The sequence below is a fragment of the Chiloscyllium plagiosum genome, chromosome 4 (assembly GCF_004010195.1).
Source record: "Chiloscyllium plagiosum isolate BGI_BamShark_2017 chromosome 4, ASM401019v2, whole genome shotgun sequence".
NCBI classification, from domain to species: Eukaryota; Metazoa; Chordata; class Chondrichthyes; order Orectolobiformes; family Hemiscylliidae; genus Chiloscyllium; species Chiloscyllium plagiosum.
The window spans coordinates 58930767-58957202 of NC_057713.1; the positions used below are offsets into that span (position 1 = coordinate 58930767).

Here is a 26436-nt window from a genome sequence, read left to right on the forward strand (position 1 = left end):
TCCCCGTGTCTGCGTGGGTTTCCTCCGGGTGCTCCGGTTTCCTCCCACAGTCCAAAGATGTGCAGGTCAGGTGAATTGGCCATACTAAATTGCCCGTAGTGTTAGGTAAGGGGTAAATGTAGGGGTATGGGTGGATTGCGCTTCGGCAGGTCGGTGTGGACTTGTTGGGCCGAAGGGCCTGTTTCCACACTGTAATGTAATCTAATCTGCGATCAACACTTCTGGTAGTCTGTGCATGGCAAAAGATGCATGTAGTTTTTTTTATTGTCATCCCTGTGTTTGATGAATGAATTCTATGCATGTCCAACTTTGAGTGGGCATCCACATGACAAGAACATTGAGCCTATGAAAGAACCTACATCATCACTGTATAACTGAATCCAGGGTTTACCTGGCCATTCCTCCGAATGTAAGGAAGCTTGCTGGCTGTAATTTTTGTCCTCGTTGGCATAATTCCTTTTGCCAACATCTTCATTGTGGAAACCCCTGAATGACCCTGTTGGAGCCTGCCATCCTCTACTGTAATCTGGTCTCTTTGGGTCCAAAAGGTTTTCAATTCTGGTTGTGACTGCCCTTTGGGTTTTACCCATCACTACCAGCTGTTTCAGTTTTGTCAGGACTGGATCTTCCTGCATCCAGAATCTGATATTGTCAGTTATGACTGGAAGTGCGTATAGAAAATTTAAAACCATTATGGATTCTTCCAGTCATGGTGCCAGCCGGCGTTAGCTTAATGCATCCACATTCGTTACTTGGCCTCCTGGATGGTGTTCCAACTTGTAACTATATGCACTTAGTATTAGAGCCCACCACTGAATTCAGCCTGAAGCTAGGATGGCACTGTCTTATCCTCTTTAAGTATACCTGGCAGGGGTCTGTGGTCCATAGTTGTTACAAATTTATGTCCATAAAGATATTGGTGGAATTTCCTAATTCCCAATATGACTGCCAAGCCTTCCTTCTCTATCTGGGTATATTTATTCTTGTCATTAGCCAAAGTCTTGGATTCAATCACTATTGGGCATTCTGCACCGTTGGGCCACCTTTCGGCTCATAATACCCCAGAGTTGTATCACATGTCAGTACAGGATCTTGCTTGGGATCACAATGTGTCAACATCTTAAAGGATGGTAACTGTTTCTTCACTTCCCTGAAAACTATGCTGTGTGACCGTTTCCAAGGCTGACCCTTTTTTAAGAGTTGAAGTAATAGTGCCAGGATGAAGGCCAGGTATGAACTTACTGTAATAATTCACCAACCCAAGGAAATACCTCAGTTCCAGTACAAACATGGGAGCCAGGGCACCTTTGATCGGCCTCACTTTATCTACCGGGTGAAGCCTGATGTTATCGACTCTGTAGCCCATGTAGATCACATTTTTATTTTCTAAGGCATATGTCTGCCTAGGAGAAACATCTAAAGACTATATCTATGTTCTCTAAGTGCTCCTTATTGATCTTCCCTGTTATCAGCATGCCACCTAGATGAATGGCAACCTGGGGCTAGATCTTGTGAAATGTTCTCCATCGTCTACTGAAAAATTGCACAAGCTGATGATATTCCAAATGGCAGTCTCATACATTTGTAGAAATCCTTATGAGTGTTAATTGTAACATAGTTGTGGAAATCCTCATCTAATCACAATTGCAAGTATGCATGGCTCATGCCCAGCTGTATGAAGGACAGCACCCCCCCAATCCCCACCCCCCACCCTCCCACCACCACCACCACCCCTGAAGCTTTGCATATAAATCATCTAAGCAAGGGATTAAGTTTTATCCAGCTACAAAAATTGGTTAACCATTTATTTAAAATTCTCAGAAAGACAAACCATCTGTCTTCACAGTCAGTATGACAGATGCTGTCCAGTCTGCAAATTGGACTGGTTTGATGATTCCTTCACTTTGCAACCTTCTAGGTTCTGTCTCTACTTTTGCCCATAAGACAAATGGCATTGGGCAGATGTTGAAGAATGGTGGAATTGTTTCCTGATCAACATGCAAGGCAGCTTTGGCTCCTTTGATAATCCCTAGGCCTTCCTGAAAATCGTACGGGTATTTAATTAAGACTTTATTCAGGCAGCCGTTTTCTATTTGAAAAATGTTCAGTCAATCTAAGTGAACCTTTTTCAATTCCGCACCATCAAATTTGGACCTGAGTCTTTTACAACGATCGGTGGTAACTTAACCAGCTGCTTCTCATAAGTAACAGGATCCAAAGTTGTATCCTTCATCTGTAAACGTTTCCCGGTGTAATTTCTCAGTCTAGCCAAAGTCTTGCAAAAACGTAAGGATTAAATTCCAGAGCAAATTTTGTTAAAGACTGGTTCTCCGATCACTGAAACAGCTGCAGTGGTATCGACCGCCTTTCCAACTGGGTGACCATTTAACCAGACCTTTGTTTTGACTGGTTCTGATTTGGATGTTACTAAGGAATTTAATTGTTCCAGATAGACTTTCAGGGTGTGCACTCTTCTGGATACCTTATTCAGTTCTCGTCCTCAATTCAGGCCTAGTGGAACTATTTTTCTGTTTTGAATCCGTATCCGCATACCGAAAGCAACTACAGTGGCTTGCTGGCCCAGATCCTGAAGAAACTTTTAACTGTTTGGCTAAGGCTTGGTTTTGTTTTGGAGTTTTACTATGGGCTGACCTAGAATCCCTCTGTTCAGGTTATGTCCTGATGGAAGCAATGCAATTTCCTTCACTGAAGTGGTGTTCCCAAGCTCAGTAGGAGGGGTGAGGATGTCCACTTCCTTGGAACACCCTGCAAATCATATGCTCCACTTACTGCATTTTTCAATGGTAATACCATTTGTACAGTCGATTTGAAGTCCAGTTGGGCTTCAGGTACCAGGTGCTTTTTCATGGTTACGTTCATTAATCCCACATAATCAGTCTCTCAGCATCTCATTAAGGGTTAAACCAAAGTCACATGCCTCTGCTAGTCATCTTATCCTAGTCAAAAATCCTGATATGGAATTCCCCTAATTCTCAAATTGCCAAGTAAAGCCAATAGCCTCTCAGAATTAGAGGAGGCTTGGGGTTGTAATATTCATTAACTAAATTTGTCAGCTCTTGAAAGGTTTTAGTATCTGGTGCCTCAAGGAAAGTTAGGCTCCTAATAACCAAAAAAGCTGCGGGTCCATAAACTTTCAGGGGAATTACTGAAAGCTTGATCAAAGAAGTTAGGTTTTTAAGAGCTTCTTACAAAGGAAGTGGGAGACAGAGATGTTTAAACAATGAATTTCAGAGCTTAATGGCTAGACAGCATGATAGATGAGAAGTAAAGGAGGCCAAGATTAAATCATTTGGCAACTCCAGATTATGAGAAAGAGCATGGGAGGAGAAGAGAATACCCATTGAAAGTTATTCTGTAGCTATGATTACAAAGGTGTGAATGGAATTAAACACGGGAAACTCCATCAACCTGGACAACAATGAGGAGGCATTGGTAGAAGATGATTTGGTCTAGTGTATTGAAAGCTGTAGGCAGTTAAGGAAGATAGGAATAGTTCAACACAATCATATCAGAAAGCATGTCACCCATGACTTTAAAGGGCAATTTCAGTACTGTAGCCAGATAGGATTCAAACATGCGATTAGGGATAATTTGGGCATAGTTATGGGAAACAACAACACACTCAAGGAAAACAGGAATATTGGCAACGAAGCAGTTGTTTGCAGATGCGGCGAGGTCAAAAGTCTTTCAATGAAGGTGTGATGCAAGCAGGTTTGTGATATATCACCCAATGTTTCAATAAAGAATGTTAGCAGTTCCAAAAATAATAAAAGGATAAATTTAAAGGCTTTGGGCTGATATACCACACACTGTCATATTGCTCAGAACTGAGGGGCCTCATAGATGGTAAATGGAGTATAATGTGAGTAAGTTTAAAATTGTCCATTTTAACAGCAAAATTATAAAGTAAGCATACTGTCTAAACAGTGAGAGATTGCAGAGCTCTGAGATGCAGAGGAATCTGCCTGTCCTAGGGTATAAATCACAGTTTTTCAACACTGCACAATGAGGAACAATGAAAATAAATTATCAAAGAACATAAAACAAAGTAATATAATGTTCATGAGATAAGAAGGGTGATCATAAATTGTTTCAAAACCTATACTTTCTTGGTTAAATTTTAAAATAAAATTTTCTGAATTAAAACAATACCACTGGTGATCACGTATTCAAATTGACTATATTTTCTGGAAAAGTTGCATCATGGGTTATCAGCTAAATTGGTAGGCTTTATTGGTTTTATCTCTCCCCCATCACATAGTTTCAAGGACCATGCATGGTTGAGAGACAAATACTATAGAAGATAAACTCTTAGTAACATTACCTTTTAGCAGTCTTTTAGCCAGTTTAAACTAATACACACTGGTCTCTCTGAAAAAGCTCTTGGCCTCTCCATAAGAGTACAGCTTGGATCAGCACTTGAGTATTCAGGAGTTGTATCGCTTTATGAAAGGGATTATTCTGCTACATCAGCCATATGCAACGAAGCATGAAGACTCCTTGCCTGTGTACAAATTGTATTCTTGAATGAGAACTCAGTTTGCTTAAATTCAGTTGCATAAGTAGCAGTAACAGGAATTCTATCTGTGAATGGTAAAATCACTTTAGTTTGTGCAGGAAAACACAAAATTGAATAGACTGGTATACTGAAATCTTGAAGTTAGTGTTATTATTTTGACTTTATAATCCAACACATGGAACTCATATTTGGCAAAGCTGTGTTCAAAACATATCATTGCACATTTCTGAGAGGGTCCTGAGTCTTTGGAATTCACCTCCCCCTACAATGGCAGAGGAAAATTTAAGGAATACTTTGAGAGTGGAGGAAGATAGTTTCTTGAACAACAAGGGAGTCAATGGTTAACAGAGTTAGCACATGTTACTGAATGTTGTAGCAGACTCAAGAGGCTACATTCATTTAATTCTGGAAAGCTATGTTGCAGGTAAGAAGTTCGGACAGAGTATAAAAAAACTAAAGAATTACTAAAAGATTATTAAGGATTGAACAAATTTGTGTATGAGAGAAAGGTAACCAAAACGTAAATAACATAGAAAATAACAAAATAACTGCTGGTCCTACAGAAAGTGAGTCTGGGGAATTAGTAATGGAGGATAAAGATATAGCAGATGAAGTGCACAGATATTTTGTGGCAGTCTTTATTAGAGAGGATACAAGTAATCTCCTTGAAATACCTATAAATTAGAAATTGAAAGAGAGAGGAACTCAAGATTACTACAATTATCAGGAACGTAGTAATTGATTAATTGTTGGAACTGTAATGTGAAGTCCCTAGGTCCTCTAGTGTCTTAAAAGAAGTAGCCAGTGAAATAGTTGATGCATTGGTTTCAATTTTCCAAAACTCATTACATTCAGGGAATGCCCCTTTAGATTTAAAAAAAATGGCTCACATAACACCTTTATTCAAAATGGAAGGAAGGCATTAAACAGGAAGCTAAAGGCCAGTTCACTTAGTATCTGTTATTGGGAATATTTTAGAAATTATTATGGAAGATGTTATAATAGGGCAGTTGGATTAGTTGAAGATAATAAGCCAGAGCCAACATGGTTTTGCCAAATGGAAATCATGGTTAACTACTTTATTGGAATCTTTGAATGCAAAGGCTAGGATGTCACAGATAGGATTAAATTAGAATGGCATCATGGTTGGTGCAGAATTGGTCAGCCAAATGGGCCTGTTCCTGTGCTAAATTGTTCTTTATTCTATAATATGCTTCAGATATATAGGGCATCAGTGAGACCACATCTGTAGTACTGTACTGGTCACTATACTTAGGGAAGTATGTTAATCTGTTAGAAATACTTCAGAGCAGGTTTACTAGACTAATACCTGGAATGAGCAGATTGTGTTACAAGGAAAGGCTAGACAGGCTAGGTTTATATCCTGTGGAGTTTAGAAAGTCAGAGGTGATGTAATGAAAACAAAAAAGATCCCGGGGAGGGCAGGGGCGTGGAGAGGATCTTGATTGAGTGGATGTAGAAAGATATTTTCTCTTGTGGGAGAATCTAAATGTTGAGGTCATAGTTTAAAAATAAGAGTCATCCATTTAAACAGAGATGATGAAAGAGTATCTCATAGGGTTGTGTGTCTTTGGATTTCTCTTCCTCTAAAGACAATGGATGCTGAATTTTTAAATACTTTTACGTCAAAGATAGATAGATTCTTGATCACCAAGGAGGAAAGACTATTGGGGAGATGCAAGAAGTGGATTTGAGGTTAAAATCAGAGCAGCCATGATCTTATTGAATGGCAGAGTAGGCTCAAAGGGCCAGGAGGCCCACAGTTGTTCTTACATCTGCACGTAATTGTTGAAAAATGGGAGCCTTAAGTGGCTGAGATGCTGGAAACAGAGAAGAAACTGGTCTGTAACAATTCAAGAAGGCAGCCCACCTTCTTGAATTCCCATAGAAAATATTCCCATAGAAATGAATCCTGAAACAATTGAAAGTGAGGGAAGGCATATCATAATGAATAAGAGGAAAATTTAAGATGTGTCAGGATGAAGAAGGACAATGCACCAGAGTCCAATAGAACACATCAAAGCATCCGAAAGTGAAAATTATGGGGTCCCGAGAAATTCTATTCCAGGGGTCTATGTGAGTGGATGTCCATCAAAAGGATAGATGAGTGAGTGCTAGTTTGGGTAATAGACTATTTAAGTAACATTCGTGATGGGAATTTTTTTGTGGTCTTTAGGAATGGGGTCACTTTGTTTTCAGAAAAGAGAAATTAGATTTCTAAGGGCTGGTTGTTGTTGACCAAACTAATTATTTAAAAGAGATAAATTACATCATAGATAGGTAATTCATTGAGTGCACATAAAATTGGGAAAGCTTTTGACCAGGAAGCACATGGACAATTATTGCAAAATAAAGAATTCAAATGAGAGAAGGGAAAAAAAGAGTAAGAATTAAAGATAGTTTTGTAGAATGGTTTGAAGTAGGTTAAGGCGCTGTTTTGTGTAAAATGTCACTTAACCACTGTTAGAAGTTGTATCACATGGTTTTAGAAGAGAAATTCAGGATAAAGAAATTTTCATTTAGGTGTTTATTTCTTCCTAACATTTTTTCTTAAATTAGCCTATGCCTTGGACCAATGAAAGTTAAAGTTTTATTTTAAAGTTATAATAGAAATAGTAACACAACTATACTCAATTATTTCAATTCTCAACGAAGTTGCTGTAAGACTTTCCTCAGACCAAGAGCATTTGATGTCCTACTCATTCTAAGTAGTAGAAGTTGCAGGTTTGTCAAAGCATCCTTGCAAAGTTACAATAGTGCAATTTGTTAGGGAGTCAAGAGGTGAATTATGTGCCACAGAATTTCCAGTCTCTGAACCATTCATATAGGCACAACATTTACGAGGCTGATCCAATAAATATTTTGGTCACTGGTAGCCTGCAGAATGCTGAAGATGGGGGATTCAAAAATAGTAATGCCATTGAATGTCAACTAGGGTTGGTTAGATTCTCTCGAAGTCATTGCCACCACTGTGTGTCACAAATGTTGCTTTCTGCATAACAGCCCAAGGGTGAATGTTTTGAATGATGTTGCATGTGGACATGAGCTGCTTCAGTAGAAAGTGAGGACTGCAGATGCTGGAGATCAGAGTTGAGAGTGTGGTGCTGGAAAAGCACTGCAGATCAGGCAGCATCCGAGGAGCAGGAAAATTGACATTTCGAACATAAGCCCTTCATCAAGAATTCTGATGAAGGGCTTATGCCTGAAATGTTGATTCTCCTGCTCCTTGGATGCTGCCTGACCTGATGAGCTGCTTCAGTGCCTGATAAGCAGCAAATAATATTGAATACTGTGCAAGCTTCCCCACTTCTGACCTCATTAGTGGAGCCACTGAAGATGGTTTGGCCCATGACGTTATCCTGAGGAACCCCTGCAGCTATGTACTGGAACTGAGATGATTGGGCTCCAATTTCTGCTAGGTATGATTCCCAAGTGGAGAAATATCTCCTGATTTGCACTGATTTCAGTTCTGCTAGGCTATTTGATGCCTCATTCAGTCAAATACTGCTTTGACAGCAAGGATAGTCACTCTTACCTCATCTCTTAAATTCAGTTCTTTTGCTCTTGTTTTCACCAAGGCCATAATGAAGTCCGGAGTTGAGTGGCCCTGTCAAAACTTAAACTGAATGTCAGCAAGCAAGTTACTGCTGTATAAGTGGCACTTAATAGCAATGTTGAAGATACTTTCCATCAACTTGTTGCTGATTCAGAGTAGGCTGATAAGATGATAAATGGCTGTTTTGGATTTGTCATGGTTTTTGTGAACTGGACATACTGACCATTTGCTACATTGCCAAGTAAACGCCAGCGTTGTAGCTGTACCAGTAGAACAAGTGGAACTGCTTGGCTAGGGATCAAATCATTGAAAAGTCTTCAATGTTACTGTTAAAATACTGTCAGGACACACATCGTTTGATGTATCCAATGGCTTCAGCCATTTCTTGATAGTATGTAAAGTGAATTGAACTGGCTGAAATTCATTTGAGATTGTGGGAATATCTAGATGATGTAACTGCTTGAAAAAAGAATAACAAAATAAATAATTGCTATTTTTGGAACACAACACATCCTAGTTGTGCAATGTACTTGAACTGGGAATTCTCATATTTCTTACAATGAATTGATTGTTATTTTGACTGATAAGTACAAAGTAATAGAGTGAAGCAATATACTACTTTTAATATAGACCATATCTAGTGTCATTTTTAATGACATTCCTTCTCTATCTAATTTAGAACAAGTTAATGTACCTTTGCAATTGTGAAAATAGACTTTTTTTTTCCATCAATGTAAATCTCAGAAAATTGGTCTTCTTTCTCTTGTTGTTTATATGCATTTTATTTCTGCTAGGTCTTGGAAAAACATCCTAACACGCCAATGACACCAAAGCAGATATTACAAGTCATTCAGAAAGAGGGATTGAAAGAAATGAGGTCAGTAAGTATCAACACAATTCCATTTGGGATACCTAATTCTGGATTTTGTTATTTAAATTTATTTTAACTTTGTAGGGGTTTTTAGTCAAGTTTTTAAAATCACTTTACTTGTGAATCTGTTCTTGTGAATCAGTTCAGACTACAAGTTCAGATTTGTTTCATGATGGTGCACCAAATGCCCTATCTATATTAATACCTGTCTCTGTCGATAATTCCAGTTTCTGCCTTGTTCTACTAGATTATCGTCAGCGATCATACACCTGTTAGAACAAAGTTAAATGTATAATATATTATAAGTAAGAACAAAAGCAGGCAAAAAATGCAAGGGTGAGAAGAAAAAGGCTGTTGATGAGATGGAAATCAGGACATTACTGACAAAGGGTTGATTGTACAAGACAAAAATGGCTGATAATGAGACAAGAGGGTCTTGAGGTGCAGGACTCTGCACACTGTGACATAAAGGTTTCACAAGCAGATCAATATTGTGCTTCCATAAGTTGCTCTGAGGTGCATCACACTGTTCAAATGTACACTGCACAACAAAGCTTTTCATGCAACATCATGGGAATGAAATTCTGTTAATAAGCCAACATGATAGCCCCAACCACCAATGAAAACACACCATTGCACATAATATATCCGTGAATAATTACAGTTCACTGTGTGAATGTGGAGCTGAAAAATGTTATCTGCCAATTCTAGCTACAGAATGTGTATCTGAACTGAAATAGTCATGTGAAACTTCCAAATGTGTTTATCTGATTAAATTTGCTTAGTTGGCCTACAAATTAGGAGCAGAAGTATACTATTCAATCCATTGAGCCTACTCTGTTATGGAAAAAGATCATGGTTGATCTGCCTATGTTTTAATTTCACATTCCCACCCACTTCCAATAACATTTACCAAGATTATAATTAGTGTACACAAATGATTCCCAGCCTTTCAGTATCAAGGCACACTTCAATGAGACAAATAATTCCACAACACAGTCACTTTTTCAATTGAATTGATTGTTAAATGTCACACTTACTTGAATTTACTATGGTTATGGACTTAGTCGAGAGGCTTGCAACAAAGTGTAAACAACAAACTAAACAAGGTTCAAAAACATTAATGTTTCAAATTCATCAGCAAGAATACACCTGCGATAGAATTAGAGTTAGCGCTAGGATCAGGTCTTTAAATGCAGAGACAAGCACATTTTAAAAACCTGCTCAACTATTTCTAACTATTCATGAACAATGGATCAGAGCAAAACACAACATAAAATAAATTGCAATTTACTAGATTAGTGGGAAACCCAGGCATGCCAAGTTTGCACAGAATCTTTTGATCCACAGAGAAATTGATGAGAGGGTCACTTATTGATCTTGCTCCACTGGTAAGCTCTCTCTCGAGTACAGAGTTATTTTATTGTAAACGGCAAGAGTGCAGCAAAAGCATGGTCTGACACTGTCGGTTATTTATATTCCACAGTCAGTCAAAATGGGTACACAGACACCTCGCCACACTTTCCTTACCTTTCATTGTTTGATTCATCCCTACTGTTTCTCTTCTTCTTTTACCTTCAGATTTTGCGATGAATCAGAAGACAGTGAACTAAATTGATCACATACCCAGTCTCAGTTTTCCACATTTACTGAGATTTCGAACTTCTCTTGCATTGTTTGAATATGAGGTTTAACATCTTGATAGCTCTGTTTGCTGCTGCGGATGCAAGTGGAAATATCTCATGTGAATCCCCTGCCACTATTCTTTGCCAAAAGCTCAATTTTGACTTGAAACCTTGAATTTTATCTGTGATGTTCAGGATCACCTCGTTTTCCCCTGCATTTTAATATCCATCTCTTTCAGATGGCTGAATATGTATACAAGATATACCAGCTTAGCCCACCGGTAATCATCAGATAATAACTCTTTATAAGACAGTTCATGTATTGTTGAAAACCCTCTCAGTTCACTCTGGAGCTCATGAACATGGGAGAGAATCTTGCCCCGCAATAACAATTGTACTTTGATATATAATAGTAAACTCCGACGATTGGCCTTATCTCTGCACACAAGATAGTGAACAACCATGAATTATTTATGTAATTCACGATTTTCACAGTTTTCTCTAATACTGTAGCTAACTCTGCTGTAATTGTTTGGCTACAAGAGCTTCATGGTGGAGGATGCAATGTGTAATCTGAAAGCAGTATTTTGCTCTTTCACCTTAATGACAAATTCTTAAAGTTTCTGCATTGTGGGGGCTTTCTCTGCCAGTGCAAATTCTCCAATACGTAACCCATGTAAGTTTGCAGTCCCTCAAGTAGGTAGATATCTGTTACTCAAAATATTTATTCAATGGTCACATGAAAATTTCCTGAATGGAATTCTCATTAGCACACTGAATCTTGGCCAGCAGCTGGCAGTGTCCACTCTTTTCAGTGGACTTATCATTAGTAGCTAACTTCATTTGCAGCACCTCCTTGATATCAGCTGATATGCCATCTATTCACTGTTTTAACTGCAGTATCAGCAGCATCAACTCCTGACAACACATCTACAATCTTTTTATATGCAGCCATGATTAACAATTTGGCGATGGAATGAGGCTTCTTTGATTTTGTAGCAAGGTTAGCCATTAGGTAACTGGGTTTCTTGAACTTTATCTAAATGTACAGATTCTATCAGACATGGGACTATCTGAGGTTGAAGTACTCTTGAAGTACTGAATGCGTTTATTCATCTGTAAATAACATCTTAACAAACTTTGTACTATTTCAGTGTTTGCCAACTTCTCACTGTAGACGTTCAGGTAAGCGGCAAGCAGCATTTCTTGTCCGTGAAAATCCAAAATCCAAATAGCTCCCATTATACTGGCTCTGAACAGTTGTTGCATTTTTTCCTTGAGCTTCAAATATTTCATTGAATTGCCTCTAGTCATAGAGTCATAGAGCCATAGAGATGTACAGCATGGAAACAAACCCTTCGGTCCAACCTGTCCACGCTGACCAGATGTCCCAACCCAATCTAGTCCCACCTGCCAGCACCCGGTCCATAACCCTCCAAACCCTTCCTATTCATATACCCATCCAAATGCCTCTTGAATGTTGCAATTGCACCAGCCTCCACCACATCCTCTGGCAGCTAATTCCATACACGTACCACTCTCTGCGTGAAAAAGTTGCCCCTTAGGTCTCTTTTATATCTTTCCCCTCTCACCCTAAACCTATGCCTTCTAGTTCTGGACTCCCCGACCCCAGGGAAAAGAGTTTGTCTATTTACCCTATCCATGCCCCTCATAATTTTGTAAACCTCTATAAGGTCACCCCTCAGTCTCCGACGCTCCAGGGAAAACAGCCCCAGCCTGCTCAGCCTCTCCCTATAGCTCAAATCCTCCAGCTTTGGCAACATCCTTGTAAATCTTTTCTGAACACTTTCAAGTTTCACAACATCTTTCCGATAGGAAGGAGACCAGAATTGCACGCAATATTCCAACAGTGGCCTAACCAATGTCCTGTACAGCCGCAACATGACCTCCCAACTCCTGTACTCAATACTGTGACCAATAAAGGAAAGCATACCAAACGCCTTCTTCACTATCCTATCTACCTGCGACTCCACTTTCAAGGCGCTATGAACCTGCACTCCAAGGTCTCTTTGTTCAGCAACACTCCCTAGGGCCTTACCATTAAGTGTATAAGTCCTGCCCTGATTTGCCTTTCCAAAATGCAGCACCTCACATTTATCTAAATTATCTCCGTCTTCCACTCCGTTTGTCCATCTGATTAAGATCCCACTGTACTATGAAGTAAACATCTTTGCAGTCCACTACATGTCCAGTTTTGGTGTCATCTGCACACTTACTAACTATACCTCCTGCGCTCATATCCAAATCACTTATGTACATGATGAAAAGCAGTGGACCTAGCTCTGATTCTTGTGGCACACCACTGGTCACAGGCCTGCATTGTGAAAAGCAACCCTCCACCACCACCCTCTGCCTTCTACCTTCAAGCCAGTTCTGTATCCGAATGGCTAGTTCTCCCTGTACTCCATATGATCTAACCCTGCTAACCAGTCTACCATGAGGAACTTTGTTGAACGCCTTACTTAGGTCCATAGGGATCATGTCCACCACTCTGCCCTCATCAATTCTCTCTGTTACTTCTTCAAAAACGTTTAATTAAGTTAATGAGTCACAACTTCCCATGCAAAAAGCCATGTTGACTATCCCTAATCAGTCCTTGCCTTTCCAAGTACATGTAAGTTCTGTCGCTCAAGATTCCCTCCAACAACTGGCCCACCACCACATCGATCTCCAGTTCCCTGGCTTTTCCTTACCACCTTTCTTAAATAGTGGCATCACGTTAGCCAACATCCAGTCTTCCAGCACTTCACCTGAGGCTTTAGATGATATAAATATCTCAGCAAGCAGCCCAGCAATCACTTCCCTAGCTACCCACAAAATTCTAGGGTACACCTGATCAGGTCTCGGGAATCTGTTCACTTTTATACATTTTAAGCCATCCAACATCGCCTCCTCTGTAATATGGGCATTTTTCAAGATGTCACTATTTATTTCTCCATGTTTTCTATCTTACATATCCTTCTCCACAGTAAACATTGATGCAAAATACAGGTAGACGATCCTTTATCCGAAATCGTCGGGACCAGCTGTTTTTCAGAATTCGGACTTTTTCGCATTTCAGAATAAGTGACAATTTGATGGTAAAATTTTTAAAAACCTGACCAGAGGAGCAGACTTACTAAGTAAAACAGGCCTTGAGAGAGAATCCAGGCCTACTGGTGCTGGGCCACACCTCCCACGTTGCATCTGAGTGACACGCATCGAGTGGGTGTCGACTTGGGTGAACTGTTTACATGCCAAACAACTTTGTTAATGAAAAGAAAATACTTCACAAAACACCTTCAGATTTCGGAGCTTTTCGGATTTTGGAACTTCGGATAAAGAATCGTCTTATATTTGTTTAGTATTTCCCCCATCTACTGCAGTTCCACACATAGGTGGCTTTGCTGATCTTTAAGGGTCCATATTCTCTCCCTAATTACCCTTATGTCCTTAATGTATTTATAGAATCCCTTTGCATTCTCCTTAACCCTATTTGCCAAAGCTATCTTATGTCTCCTTTTTACCCTAATGATTTCCCTCTAAAGTATACTCCTAGTGCCTTTATACTCTTCTTGGGATTCACTCAATCTCTGCTGTCTATACTTGACATATGCTCCCTTCTTTTCCTTGATCAAAACATCAATTTCTCTAATCATCCAGCATTCCCTACACCTATCAGCCTTCCCCTTCACAATAACAGGAATATACTGTCTCTGGGCACTCATTATTTCATTGTTTTGAAGGCCTCACACTTTCCAATCGTCCCTTTACCTGCGAATAGCCCCTCCCAATCAACTTTTGAAAATTCTTGCCTAATACCATCAAAATTAGCCTTCCTCCAATTTAGAACTTCAACTTTTAGATCCAGTCTATTCTTTTCCATCACTATTTTAAAACTAATACAATTATGATCACTGGCCCCAAAGTGCTCCCCCACTGACACCTCACTTACCTGCCAACCCTTATTTCCCTACAGTAGATAAAAGTTTCGCACCTTCTGTAGTTGGTACATCCACATACTGAGTCAGATCTTGATCATTAACCTTTCATAATAAAGTCAGGAGTGTTCATTGATGATTGCAGTATGTTTAGCACCACTCAGCATTCCTCAGAAATGGCTGTTCCACAAGTGACTTGACACAGACAGTATTCTAGCCTATGCTATTAAAAGACAAGTAAATATGCAGCCATAAAAGTACCAGGAGTTGACCATAGATCAGGTGTGTAATGGAATACTCCCCACTTACCTGTATTTTCAACAACATTCAAGAAGCACAACACCAAAGAAGCCTGTTTGATTGATACCCCATCCAACTCCTTCAACATTCAGTCCCTATAGCATCAACACACAGTGGCAGCAATGCATACCATTTACAAGATGCACTCCAACAAACTAACATGGCTCATTTTTTATCATCTTCCAAACCTGTGACCTCCACCACATAGAAGAACAAGGCTGTTGATGGATAGGAACTCACAAGTTACATGTTCCCTTCTGAGCCACACACCGACTTTGAATTGTATCACCATTCATTCACTGTCACTGGGTCAATACCTTGGAAACTTTCTAACTCTACTGAGAGTATATTTCCCACTTTCCCCATCAACTGTGGTAGTTCAAGAAGCCAGCTCACCTCAGTCTTGTCAAGAGGAGATAAGAGTAGGCAATAAGATGTTTGTCAATGGCCACATCATGTGAACAAATAAATAAAGAATATTTTTATATTGTGAGATCTGTGATTTTTTTTAACTTGTTGAACAGGGCACCTTTCTCTTCATCGCCATCCTGATTCTAAAATCTAACCTCGTGTAGAGAAATCAGGTGAAATCTAATGCAGTTAGAATATTTTTAAGGGTTGATGGTTTATTATCCTACTATTTAAAGTGTTGTTAATCAAGTTCTTTGATTATTATAGTTATTCTAAAAAAACAGGATGCTAGAGGTAGACAGGAAGACTGACAACATCTGGGGTCAGAATCACAGGGTTAATGTTTCAAACCAATGGCATTTCATCTAAACTGGATGCTAATGAATAATATCCTTTGTTCAGGACCTTATTCTTAATTTGAATAAGATAGAAAGAGAATTGTTGATGTAATGAATTTTTCAGTGAATGCTGAATGAGGCAGTCTTGGGAATTTTTATTATAATACATAAACTAGACTAACGAAAAATTTAGAATTACTGAAATGACTATCTGGAGCATTAGGAGGCTGCGTGATTTACAACTTAATTTTAGAGGTATTGCTCAGTATTAAAGATCTATTTTACAGATATCATATAGAGGGTAAAACTGTATGGTAATTTTCAAACACTTTTTATCCAGGAATATTACCCAGGTGGGACAAATGTCAGAAATGTGTATAGATCAAAAAATTCAGAAAATCATGCATTATATATTTGAATTTTAATAGATGCTGGTATTCAGCTTGATTTAGTCTTATGCAGATCACTACATGCTGAAGGATAGAACCGTAAACTTAACACACTTATATGTTTTATTTCAATGATACACATAGCTATACACCTTCAAAGCCAACAAGCATGGCTTCAGTCTGCTCATATATTGAGAGAGGCAAGTGAACTTCCAATATTGCTCTAATATTCAGTTAAATAATCAATTGCCATTCAACTTCCTCTCCAGCAGCATGGTCTGACAAGTTCTATAAACTTTTACTTTACAATTAAATGAGCTTGGACCTGTGCAAATCAATGCATAGTTCCAGGAAGAAAAAAAAGGCAAAAATGAAAATTTTAAGAGACTTTCTGTACTTCAGAATATGAACTGACAATTTACTGCAGCATTATGACTAGACCAGCAAGTAATATATTTTGATATATAGCATATTTACTTGAGCAATAGTCGATCTCATGTAAACGTCAACCCCCTATTTTTGGCCAAATAACCTAGAAGTTTACACATATCTTGTGTAAACATTGACCCTAATTCTTCTAAGATACCAGATCAATGATTATGAGTCAGTGTGCTGACCGTCACGTCCAGCTCCAGCTTTCCAATCTGCCGGTTGTTTTGCTCCACTCCTGGTCTTCCATTCCACTGGCTGCTGTGTTCCACTCTGGGTTTTCATAATTACCATTTTTTTTTCACTTCATTTAGAAATCAATTATAGAGTCATAGAGTCGTAGAGATGTACAGCATGGAAACATCCAATCTGTCCATGCCGACCAGATATCCCAATCCAATCTAGTCCTACCTGACAGCACCCGGCCCATATCCCTCCAAACCCTTCCTATTCAATATCCAAATGCCTCTTAAATGTTACAATTGTACCAGCCTCCACCACTTCCGCTGGCAGCTCATTCCATACACGCACCACCCTCTGCGTGAAAAAGTTGCCCCTTAGGTCTCTTTTATATCTTTCCCCTCTCACCCTAAACCTATGCCCTCTAGCTCTGGACTCCCACACCCCAGGGAAAAGACTTTGCCTATTTACCCTATCCATGCCCCTCATAATTTTGTAAACCTCTATAAGGTCACCCTTCAGCCTCTGTCGCTCCAGGGAAAACAGCCCCAGCCTGTTCTGCCTTTCTCTATAGCTCAAACCCTCCAACCTTGGCAACACCATTGTAAATCTTTTCTGAACCCTTTCAAGTTTCACATCTTTCCGATAGGAAGGAGACCAGAATTGCACAAAATATTCCAACAGTGGCCTAACCAATGTCCTGTACAGCCGCAACATGACCACCCAACTCCAGTACTCAATACTCTGACCAATAAAGGAAAGCATTCCAAACACCGCCTTCACTATCCTATCTACCTGCGACTCCACTTTCAAGGAGCTATGAACTTGCACTCCAAGGTCTCTTTGTTCAGCAACACTCCCTCTGGCCTTACCATTAAGTGTATAAGTCCTGCTAAGATTTGCTTTTCCGAAATGCAGCATCTCACATTTATCTGAATTAAACTCCATCTGCCACCTCTCAGCCCATTGGCTCATCTGATCAAGATCCTGTTGTAATCTGAGGTGATCCTCTTCGCTGTCCATGACACCTCCAATTTTGGAGTGATGTGCAAACTTACTAACTGTACCTCTTATGCTCACATCCAAATCATTTATGTAAATGACAAAAAGTAGAGGACCCAGCACCAATCCTTGTGGCACTCCACTGGTCACAGGCCTCCAGTCTGAAAAACAACCCTCCACCACCACCCTCTGTCTTCTACCTTTGAGCCAGTTCTGTATCCAAATAGCTATGTCTCCCTGTATTCCATGAGATCTAACCTTGCTAATCAGTCTCCCATGGGGAACCTTGTCGAACGCTTTACTGAAGTCCATGTAGATCACATCTACCGCTCTACCTTCATCAATCCTCTTTGTTACTTCTTCAAAAAACTCAATCAAGTTTGTGAGACATGATTTCCCATGTTGACTATCCCTAATCAGTCCTTGCCTTTCAAAGTACATGTACATCCTATCCTTCAGGGTTCTCTCCAACAACTTGCCAATTAGGCTTCTGCTAATGATCCAGTATGAATTTTGATGGGCATGAATTGCAGACCCTTCAAAAATGTATCCATGTAATAGTCGACCCCATAAACTTAACTTTAAAAAGTAGTCAAAACATTTGATTATTACTCAATATATAAGCTACTTGCAATACACTTGCTTCCTTCTTTCTTTGAAGACATGATTTTAAATTAGGGTGATATAGACACCACTCTGCTTGAGTGGGCCATTCATGTTTACGATGATAATCATCGATCTGTCCATGGCTGCACACTCAGTTATGATTCTATTTTCATCTACAGCTCACACACATGCATTGATCATGCATTCAACTGCAAAACATTTGGCTGACATATTTTCCTTGTTGATTCCAAAATAGTGTTTCTGACTGTGGAGCCCTCCTTGCTTCTGTAGCTGAAATCAAACCTTACTAAATAGTAATAAAAATAGAAAATGCTGGAGCAACTCTGTAGGTCTGGTGGAAGAAGAGTAATATCAGATTCAAAACATTATCTCTGTTTCTCTCTCTCTCAAGATGCTACCAGACCTGCTGACTTTCTCCAGCACTTCCTGCTTTTATTTCAAATTTCCAGCATTTGCAGTAGTTTATTTTATCGACTAAAATGGAATGTGGAAGTTTTCTTGCATGATTTTTAGCTAAACCAAATTGTAACTTCACTGTCAAACTATTAAGATGGCATATTAACATGTTCTATTATAAACACAGGAAAACATTTAAATATTCAATCTGTAAAAGATATTATAAGTTCTATGTTTTTGTGATGTAGTCATTTAGTTCTGTTCATTAAAGATTTTTAATTTAATTTGATTATATGTTGTTGCATTGTCATAGATTATTTTCTTTTCTCTTTCTGCTTTTACACATTGGATTTTATTCAACGTCTGGTGACATGTTTTAGAAGGTAAGCAGTCTCGATATACAGTAATTTAATTGTTTTGATAGCTAGTATAATTTGATGTTCTGTACTTTTATAATTCATGTTTTTATGTTTTATAATGGGACAAAAAGATTAGTATTCAGAATCTCCTCCATTCATTGACAAAGTAAATGTGGAAAGGATGTGTTTTACTTGCTATTTACTTGTTTTGCTTAATTAAGTTTGGCTATTACCATTGATTACAGTTCTTCAGTATTTCTCTTCAAGCAACTAGTATGAAGGGGTGGCACGGTGGCTCAGTGATTAGCACTGCTGCCTCACAGTGCCAGGGACCCGGGATCAATTCCAGCCTCAGGCGACTGTCTGTGTGGAGTTTGCAGATTCTCCCTGTGACTGCATGGGTTTCCTCCAGGTGTTCCAGTTTCCTCCCACAATCCAAAGGTGAATTTGCCAAACTAAATTGCCCATAGTGATCAGGGATGTGTAGTTGAAATGCACTAGTGAGGGGTAAATGTAGAATAATAGGTTAGGAGAATGGGTTTTGGTGGGTTACTCTTCGGAGGGACAATGTGGATTTGTTGGGCCAAACAATCTATTTCCACACTGGGGAGATTCAATGAAGTACGTAAAAGTCTCCTCACCACTTTAACTGGTGACTCAATTGTGTTTCACACTTCTCTCTCAAATTGTTTTCTCCTAGCACTTGGAAAAAGCTTGACGAAAATTGGCAACTCTTCTACAGAAATATACAGCCATAATTTTGCATGGCACAATACCAGTCTGTGACACAATTACAGGGTTTCAATGTCATCACTAACTTATTGACATCAGTTACAAGAACTCTAATAAATTCTCTGAGTCAGTAGTAAAGAGGCCCTTTTTGAAAATTAAATATTCTCAGAAGTTATTAGTGTGGTTAACTGCAAACTAAATTTCTCATCGCATTGAATGTAGCATCAGTAAGAGGGCCAGCATTTATTACCCATCTCCACTTATCCTTGAGCAAGTGTTAATAGCTGCCTTCTTGACAACTGAAGAGTTTGATCAACCATTTCCAAAGTGCAGTTAAAAGTAAGGGCAGCAAGTTTCCTGTCCTAAAGCACATTAATTAGCTAGTTGCGTATTTAGAGCAATTAATCAATTTCATGGTCACGATTAATGATACTACATTTCAATTCCAGACTTTGTAACTAACTGAATTCAAATTCCTCAAGTTCTGTTGTGGAATTTGAATTCATGTGTCTGATTTATTATAGTCTAGATATTTGGATTGCCAGCCTTCTATTATCGACATTATGCCAACACATCTGAACATTTTGTCTGACTTTCACCAATATTGTAAATTATTTTCTGTTATAGTACGAGTAGACCTCTGGATTTGTGAGAAAAAAGGTTTTGGTGGAAAATCATTGAATTATGCTTTGCTGTCTTTAACTGCTCTGAAAACTTCCGGCACAGTTAATTTTAAAAAGGGGCTTACCATTAACTCTCCTTGTAAATAATAATATGCCTTTTATTCCTCCACCAAAAATGTGTAACCTCACACTCATCTACATTAAACTTCATCGACCAAACTTTGGCCCATTCACCTAACCTATTAAAATCCATTAGTAAATTTATTATTTCTTCATCGAAACTGACTAGAAATTCTGCTACTTTTTAACCCTGCACCCAAGTTCATTAACGCAGATTGTAAATAATTGGGGCAGGAGGACTGAATTGAGACTGAACTCTGTGGGACCGCACTAGTTACATCTTGCCAACTAGGAAAAGATCAATTTTTCCAAAATCTCTGCTTTTGTTGGTTAGCCAATCTTCTATCCAAGCTATTAAATGATCCCTAACCCATTTGTCCCTGCCTTGTGCGACAAATGCTGTCAAGTACCAGGCATTGATCATCTCCTGAAAAAGTATCAACCCATCATTCCTTGATATTCAACAGTATTACCATCTTTGAACCCCCTCTCCCCCACTATCTACATTTTGGTGAGGGGTCTACTATTGGCCATGAACTTCACTAGCCATATAAATTCTTGGACTACAAAAGCAGGTCAGAGGCTAGGAATATTGCAGTGAGTATCTGGCCTCCTGACTCCAAAACCTTACAACATCAGTAAGGTAAAAATAAGGAGTGTGATAAAGTACTCCGCACTTGCCTAGATGTATACAGATCCAAAAACACGCAAATATCATGACAATATTCAGGAAAAAGCAGCCCACTTGATTGGCACCACAACCAAAACAAAACACTCCTCCACCACCAACGCACAGTAACAGCAGTGTTGCCATCTACAAAATGCAGTGCAGCAATTCACTAATGTTCTTCATATAGCACCTTCCCGATTCATGGCTACCACCGTGTAAAAGAACAACAGCAGCAGGTACATGTGAAAAACACCATCTGCAAGCTCCCCTCCAAGCCAGTCAGTATCCTGACTTGGAAGTAAGCAACCTTATTTCAGAGTCCTTGGATAAAAATCTAAATGGAAATCACCAAATGTAAAACACAAAATGGACTGTAGCAGTTTAAGAAGGCAGTTCACCAACACCTTCTCTCGGCCAGCTATGAATGGGTAATAAATGTTGACCCAGCCAGCAAAGCCCACATCCATGAATAATATTTTTAATTGTTTTGTCTTCTAATAATTTCTCTTAAGTTTTGCCCAAATTGTCATTAACAAAAATATACAGTTGTTGCAATAAACAATCCTTACTGTCAGTATGCGAACATTGTTAAATTATATATCTATTGAGAGTTTTAAGACTGTATAACTGTGAAAGTAAATCAAATTTAGTCCAGAGTTCAGTTTTTACAATCTTCTTGCCTAACTTCACTTATCCCTATCAGTCGATTACTACAACTATGATAACTTTGAAATTCCTCTGTTTCCCAGGCTTTGCAGCACCAAAACTGGTTCAGCTCTTGGATGGAGGCATTAAGTTCTGCTTGTAGAATTATAACATTTTATAGTCTATCACACTTATACAATGTTTCTGAAAAAGCTAGCCACTTAACATATAATTTCTCTGAAAATATATATCTACTTCTGTTTTATAAGTAATTATCCATTTTGTATCCACCTGTGTTTTTAATTCAATATTCTATGTCCTAATAAACTTCAATTTAAAATAAACTCCCTCCTTCCCTTCATTCATTTGCTGATGATCTTAAATTCTCAGGTTACTAACTTTTTGCAATTTATCTCACAAAAAACACTTCATAATTTTAAACATCTTTACCTGTGTTCATTTTCTCTGTTTTAGTAGAAAGGTTTGCTCCTCCTCTAATTTTTCATCAAAGCCGATGTCTCCAACCACTGGTATTATCAAAGAAAACTTACTTTGTGTCATAGCCTTGACATCCTTCAAAAAATTGAGCATTCAAGTTGTATTCCATGTGACCTAAATATTAGTTTGGACAGATTTAATGTGACTTCCTCCTGCTTTTTATTTTGTGTCTGATTTACAAACCTAGGATTCTGTGTTTTCATTAAAAAGCTTATTCACACCTTCCACTTTTAAAGATTTCTTTGTCTGAACTCCTAAGTCTCTCAATTCCTATCCTTTTAAAGTGACCAGTAAACAATATACAGTCAGTCATGAAATGTTTAAGATAATCAATATTAAAATAGATAAAAGGAAACTTGCAGATAATATATTTGAGGTCAACAAATGGCAGAGACCAATAATTGTCATCCTAAGATCCTGAAAAAAAACCAGAATCCCAACAGTCTGGAAGCAAGCCATTAAGCCATTTGAGTCCACACTGACCTCCAAAGAGCACTCCCCCCACCCACCCTATCCCTGTAACCATGCATTTCCCATAGTTAACCCCACCTAGCCTGCGCATCCCTGAACACTATGGGCAATTTAACATGGCCAATCCACCTAACCTGCATATTTTTGGACTGTGGGAGAAAACCCACGCAGACATGCGGAGAATGTGCAAACTCTACATAGACAGTCACCCAAGGGTGGAATTGAACACTGGTCCCTGGCGCTGTGAGGCAGCAGCTGAGCCAGTGTGCCACTCGAGATGAAGAAGGAAATTGCATTGACCTGCAAAGTGATACTCCAAGGCACTATTGAGGCTGGGAGTATGCCAAACCCCACACAGGTGGCACGGTGGCTCAGTAGTTAGCACTGCTGCCTCACAGCGCCAGGGACCCAGGTTTGATTCCAGCCTTGGGCGACTGTGTGTCTGGAGTTTGCACATTCTCCCTGGGTCTGCATGGGTTTCCTCCCACAGTCCAAAGGTGTTCAGATTAGGTGAATTGGCCATGCTAAATTGCCCATAGGGATGTGTAGGTTAGGTGCATTCATCAGGGGTAAATGTGGAGTAATAGTTTGGGGGAATGGTCTTAGTGTGTATCTCTCTGGAGGATCGGTGTGGACTTGTTGGGCTAAATGGCCAGTTTCCACACTGTACGGATTCTATGATTTCAAACACAATGTGCAGGCTTAAAAGAGCATGAACTAATCAGGATAATTACAATATGTGATATTTTTACACTCCTTAATTAAAGATGCCAATTATTATATGTCTAGATTAGGATAAAATAGCTAGGAATAATCAACATGACATTCAAGTGGAACTATCATACTCAGTAAACATCGCTCAAATTGTCAAGGAGGTCATTTTGTTTCGAGCAAATACAATGGATGCCACAGAGGATGTTACAAGAGAGAATTAAACTAAATGACTTATAGAGAAGATAGCAAGGTTGATTTGAAAAAAAGGAAAGGTGAAAATGGTAGGACCAAGGCTAATTTTTCAGAATGGTTGGAAGCACAGTGATATCTCACATAGTTTAGTTCTGAAACTATGTTGTTTACTTTGTATATAAATTATTTCACGGACAGTAAGAGAGGAGGTGGTATCAAAATTTAAAGATGATACCAAAATAGACAGTACCATTATTAAAAAAAACCAAAGAATGTAAGAAATTGAATCATGTGTAGAACATTCTGCCCTTCAAGTTTGATTAGTGTTGATCTTCAACCCCAGCCTCATTAATCAAAAAGATTCCTCCGCCCATGACTTCTAAATATCTCTTGATCTTTAATTTGAATGTACTTATTGACTGATTATCTGCAACTCTCTTGAATAGTGAATTCTGGAAGTTCACTATTCTTTGAGTGAAAAGGTTTCTTTTCATCTCAATCTAAAATAACCAATCCCTTATTTTAAGACGAGGACCATAATTCTAGACTTCTCTGCCAAAGGAAGAAGTCCCCTCAGTAGCTGTTCTATCAAACCCCTTAAAAATGGTATATGTTTCAGTGAGAGCATCACACTCCCAAATGCTAAAGAACATAGACCTAATCTACTCAATCTCTTATCATCAGACAATTCCCTCATCTCAGGAATATGCTTAATGTATTTTCATTGAACTCTCAGGATACCCAAGATGGGGGAACAGGAAAAATTGTGGCTGTGAGAGCTGCTCTTTTTTTGAGGAAATAAGGCAGGGCAGGTGACTGAGGTGTCAATGGGGGAGCATTTGGGGGCCAGTGATCATATTTCTATTTGTTTAAAATAGTGATAGAAAAGGATAGACCGACCTAAAAGTTTTATTTCTCAGTTGGAGGAAAACAAATTTCAGTGGTGTTAGGCAAGAACTCAGGAACTTTCAAAGTTGATTAGGGGTGGATGTTCACAGGCAAAGGGACGGCTGGAAAATGGGAAGCCTTCAAAAATGGATTGACAAGAGTCCAGAGACAGTATGTTCCAATTAGGGGGAAAGAGCAACACTGATAAGTGTAGGGGAAACTGGATGACTAGAGAGATTGAGCTTTTGGTCAAGAATAAGATTTACAAGGATGTTGCCAGGGTTGGAGGAGTTGAGCTATAAGGAGAGGCTGAACAGGCTGGGGCTGTTTTCCCTGGAGTGTCAGAGGCTGAAGGGTGACCGTATAGAGGTTTACAAAATTATGAGGGGCATGGATAGGATAAATAGACTCCCCTGGGGTCGGGGAGTCCAGAACTAGAGGGCATAGGTTTAGGGTGAGAGGAGAAAGATATAAAAGAAACCTAAGGGTCAACTGTTTCACACAGAGGGCGGTATGTGTATGGAGTGAGCTGCCAGAGGAAGTGGTGGAGGCTAGTACAATTACAACATTTAAGAGGCATTTGGATGGGTATATGAATCGGAAGGGTTTGGAGGGATATAGGCCGGGTGATGGCAGGTGGGAGTAAATTGGGTTGGGATATTTGGTTGGCATGGACGGGTAGGACCAAAGGGTCTGTTTCCATGCTGTACATCTCTATGTCCCTATGACTCTAGGTATAGACAGCAGAGATAGAGTGAATCTCTAAAAAAGTATAAAGCCAGTAGGAGTATATTTAAGAGTGAAGTCAGGAGGGCAGAAAGAGAATAGCTTTGGCAAATACGATTAAGGAGTATCCAAAGAGATTCTACAAATACATTAAGGACAAAAGATTAACAAAGGAGAAAATAGGACCCCTTAAAGATCATCAAAGCAGTCAATATGTGGAACTGCAGGAGGTGGGGGAGATACTTAATGAGTATTTTGCATCAGTGTTTCCTGGGGAGAAGGACAATGAAGATATAGAATGTGGAGAAAAAAAATAGCGACAACTTGGAAAATGTCCACATTACAGAGAAGGAGGTGCTAGACGTCTTAAAACGCATAAATATGTATAGATCCCAGGGACCCAATCAGGTGTACCCTAGAACTCTGTGGGAAGCGAGGGAAGTGATTTCTGGGCCCCTTGCTGGGATACTTCTATCATTTATAGCCACAGGTGAGGTGCCAGATGACTGGACGTTGGCTAATGTGGTGCCCCTATTTAAGAAAGGTGTAAGGTAAAGCCAGGAAACTATAGATCAATGAGCCTGACATTGGTGGTGGGTAAATTTTTGGAAGAGATCCTGAGGGACAGAATTTACATGTATTTGGAAAGGCAAGGCCTGATTAGGAATAGTCAACATGGCTTTGTGCATGGGAAATCAAGTCTCATTAATATAATTGAATTTTTTGAAGAAATAATGAAGAGGGTTGATGAGGGTAGATTGATGGATGTGATTTACATAGATTTCAGTAAGGTGTTCGACAGAGTTCCCCATGGGAGACTGGTTAGCAAGGTTAGATCACATGGAGTACAGAGAGAACTAGCCATTTAGATACAGAACTGGCTTGAAGGTAGAAGGCAGAGGGTGGTTGTGGAGGATTGTTTTTCAGACTGGAGACCTGTGACTAGTGGTGTGCCACAAGGATTGGTGCTAGGTCCACTGCTTTTCATCCAATTTGTGTAAATGATTTGGATGTGAACATAGGAGGTATGGTTAGTAAGTTTGCAGATGATTCCAAAATTGAAGGTGTAGTCGACAGCGAGGAAGGTTACCTCAGTACATTGGGATTGTGATCAGATCGTCTTTTAGCTAAGGAATGGCAGATAGAGTTTAATATAGATAAATGTGAGGTAC

General features: G+C 39.2%; 1 protein-coding gene across 3 annotated transcripts in view; it reads left to right on the forward strand.

Moving 5' to 3' along the window:
* Positions 1-26436, forward strand: part of LOC122549068 (putative Polycomb group protein ASXL3) — a 294423-nt gene that overhangs the window by 26254 nt on the left and 241733 nt on the right. The window contains exons 2-3 of one of the 3 annotated variants that reach the window (XM_043688272.1): positions 8912-8994; positions 19007-19009. In XM_043688272.1, the coding sequence (XP_043544207.1) occupies positions 8912-8994; positions 19007-19009 (86 nt within the window). Of the gene's footprint in view, positions 1-8911; positions 8995-19006; positions 19010-26436 lie in introns of those variants that run through there. The other 2 variants (XM_043688273.1, XM_043688274.1) reach the window with 2 other exon arrangements.